This window comes from Hyposmocoma kahamanoa, unplaced genomic scaffold, assembly GCF_003589595.1.
Source record: "Hyposmocoma kahamanoa isolate Upper Pololo Valley unplaced genomic scaffold, ASM358959v1 63, whole genome shotgun sequence".
Classification (NCBI taxonomy): Eukaryota; Metazoa; Arthropoda; class Insecta; order Lepidoptera; family Cosmopterigidae; genus Hyposmocoma; species Hyposmocoma kahamanoa.
This window is the reverse complement of record NW_020653851.1, coordinates 20406856-20409666: the sequence shown is the minus strand read 5'-3', so window position 1 is coordinate 20409666 and position 2811 is coordinate 20406856. Positions and strand designations below refer to the sequence as shown.

At 38.2% G+C, this 2811-nt stretch overlaps 1 protein-coding gene across 1 annotated transcript; it reads right to left on the bottom strand.

Annotated features, from left to right (window-relative positions):
- Positions 1-1735: 1735 nt before the first annotated feature.
- LOC113229879 (glycine-rich cell wall structural protein 1.8-like) lies at positions 1736-2214 on the bottom strand. Its single transcript, XM_026463562.1, has 2 exons — positions 2113-2214; positions 1736-2019 (listed from the first exon to the last, which is right to left on the bottom strand). Exons 1-2 carry the CDS (start codon positions 2195-2197, stop codon positions 1736-1738), a joined length of 369 nt encoding a protein of 122 aa, XP_026319347.1. The 5' UTR covers positions 2198-2214.
- Positions 2215-2811: the final 597 nt, after the last annotated feature.

Below are 2811 nucleotides of genomic sequence, written 5' to 3'. Positions count from 1 at the left end.
CATATAGCATTCTTTTTTTTTATTAATTATCATAATATTGCGTCTGTGATAACGTAGAGACTACTGATATTAATTATTCCTAAATAATTTCTACATTCTTACGTGATTTTCACTAATGATTTTTATGACAATACGAGTTAAAATTATACCCAGATATATCAAATAGTTTACCCATACATGATGAGCATTTTTTATTTTTTTCGTGAATGTTCTAATTATTTAGAAAATATATTTAATATTATTACTATATAGTGCTATAACTAATACGTCCCGCTTTGAGCGGGGCAGTCTCTCTTTTAAGATTTTGTATGAAAGCAAAAAATGGCGTGAAAACATTGACTTACAAATAAATGGACGACGGGTCTAATACAAAAACCACGAAAAAAATGTCCCAAGTCAACCTATTCGAAATTTAAATTGTAATGTTATCGCAGTATCGCGCTGTCAGTAGAACAAATGAAGACTAAAGCGGAGTGTCGCGCTCTGTATACGATTTTAGCGCCTTACAAGTGCGGACACTTTTTAGCGCGGACCCGACGTCCATATAATTGTAAGTCAATGCGCGAAAACGAAAAATTTATAATATATTAGCCAGCCCACCAGACTACACAAGATTACTTAGTTCTTTTTTAAATTTTTGATCTTTACACATTTTTAGTTTTTTTTTCTAAATTGTCTAATCATTAAACATTTAAATAGAAAACCCACGTGTGTCTCAAACATATTAACTACAATCTCAGTACAGAGTACTAAAAAAACTGACCTCAAAAGTACGTGGAATTATCGTCTATTTGCTAAGTTTTATTGAAATATCCCCTAGTTCGCCACTATACAGGATTTGACACAGGAGGTAATAAAAATCGGTTCTCACTACTCAAAGAATATTGAGAGAAAATCGCCTTGTATTGGAGAAATAGCAAAATCAACCATTAACATAACTGCTCCTTAAGTAAAATTTAGGCGCTATTTATAAAAATGAATCATATAAAAATAAATTCATGCGTGAACAACCACCCTTCGAGGTGGATGATGTTCTTCAAAATTAAATGGGACCACTATGGAAGTACCCCTTTCCAACAAAAAAAGAATCATGAAAATCGGTTCACAAATACCGGAGTTATCGCGTAACATACATACAAAAAAACATGCAGCCGCATTGAGACCCTCCTCCTTTTTTGAAGTCGGTTAAAAATAACGGACAACGTGTTTCCGTCGAGTCACCACCTCGGAATGTCATGATTAAGAGCCACGAATTGGTTCGAAACATGTCAAAAATTCGAATGAAATACGTGAGTTATCCGTTATTTTAGTTAATACACATTGACTTACAAATAAATGGACGACGGGTCTAATACAAAAACCACGAAAAAAATGTCACAAGTCAACCTATTTAAACGTAGTGACATGTAAAGGAATATGAAAAAGCTAAAACGTTAGATTTAAATTGTAATGTCATCGCAGTACTGTCTAATTTTGCTTGCTTCGCTGTCAGTCGAACAAACGAAGACTAAAGCGTGAATGACGCTCTGTATACGATTTTAACGCCCTATAAGTTCGGACACTTTTTAGCGCGGACCCGACGTCCATATAATTGTAAGTCAATGTTAATACATCAAACATTTCGTAGCATGTTCGTAACTATCATGTTTTACTTTTAAAACAGTAATGAATTGACAGGCGTCCCACTCTGGGGGAAAAAATAATGGTCACGTTATGTAGTGAGCAAATACTTACCTTAACCATGGTACCCGCCACCGCCACCGCCACCGCTGCCAGACATAGAGCTAGCACTAGCCGAGGACTTCGAGTAAGATTGGGAGTTCCCCAAAGGCATTGCAATTAAACCTCCGTACGCTGGGCCCCCTAAGCCCCCGCCATCATATCCGCCGCCTCCGTATCCATTTAACCCATGGTGGTAGTGCCTTTTCAAGCGCTGTGGTCCCTTCCTCTCATGGCCGCCTTGATTATCTTTATCACCATTATTATATCCGCCATCTCCTTCATATCCGGAACCTCCTCCTGATAAATTACAAATACAATATTATAGAACATAGATTCATGAAAGTTGATGCGCATTAAATTCGTACACCGTAATTCTATAACTTGTATAACCTTCTGGTCCGCGTTCATGGCCACTTGGCGCTGCTAGGCAAACAGCCACCAAAGCCAGAAGCACTGATATCGCCAGCTTTGCCATGCTGCAGTCGATCCTGTGGACTGTGGCCTGTCGCGAACAACACGACGTTTTATACAACACCCATGTCACGCTGAAAAGTGTCCACTCATCCCGGCCGTGTTTACGCCAAAATCGATGAATTGAGAAATTGCTATTGTCATTCCTTTTTTGCGTCCCTTGTCACAAGAACGCGCTGTGGAGCTCAGTTTTTGCTAATTCCTATAACACTGTGTCATCGACCCGACATCCCTAGCTTATTTTTCCTGTGCTTCGAAAAAATTCTATTGTCAATCATCATGTCTATACGCAGGGACTTTACTCTGCCGCTATCGGAGGAAAATGGCCTCCACATTTTTACCTACTTCAAAAAAGGAAGAAGTTCTTAATTGGACTGTAATTTTTTTTGTATGTTATAACTCCGTGATAACTCCGGCCGACATTTGTGAACCGATTTTGATGTTTTTTTTTTGTTGGAAAGAGGATACCTCGGTATTGGTCCGGTTAAATTTGAAGAAAATATTAGACCTTTTTTGGTAGAGGTGGATGAACACGGTTTCGCGTACTTTCCGGTAACCGATTTCAGTAAAACTTGGCAAATAGACGTAATTCCACGACCTTTTAAAGCCGGTTTTTTT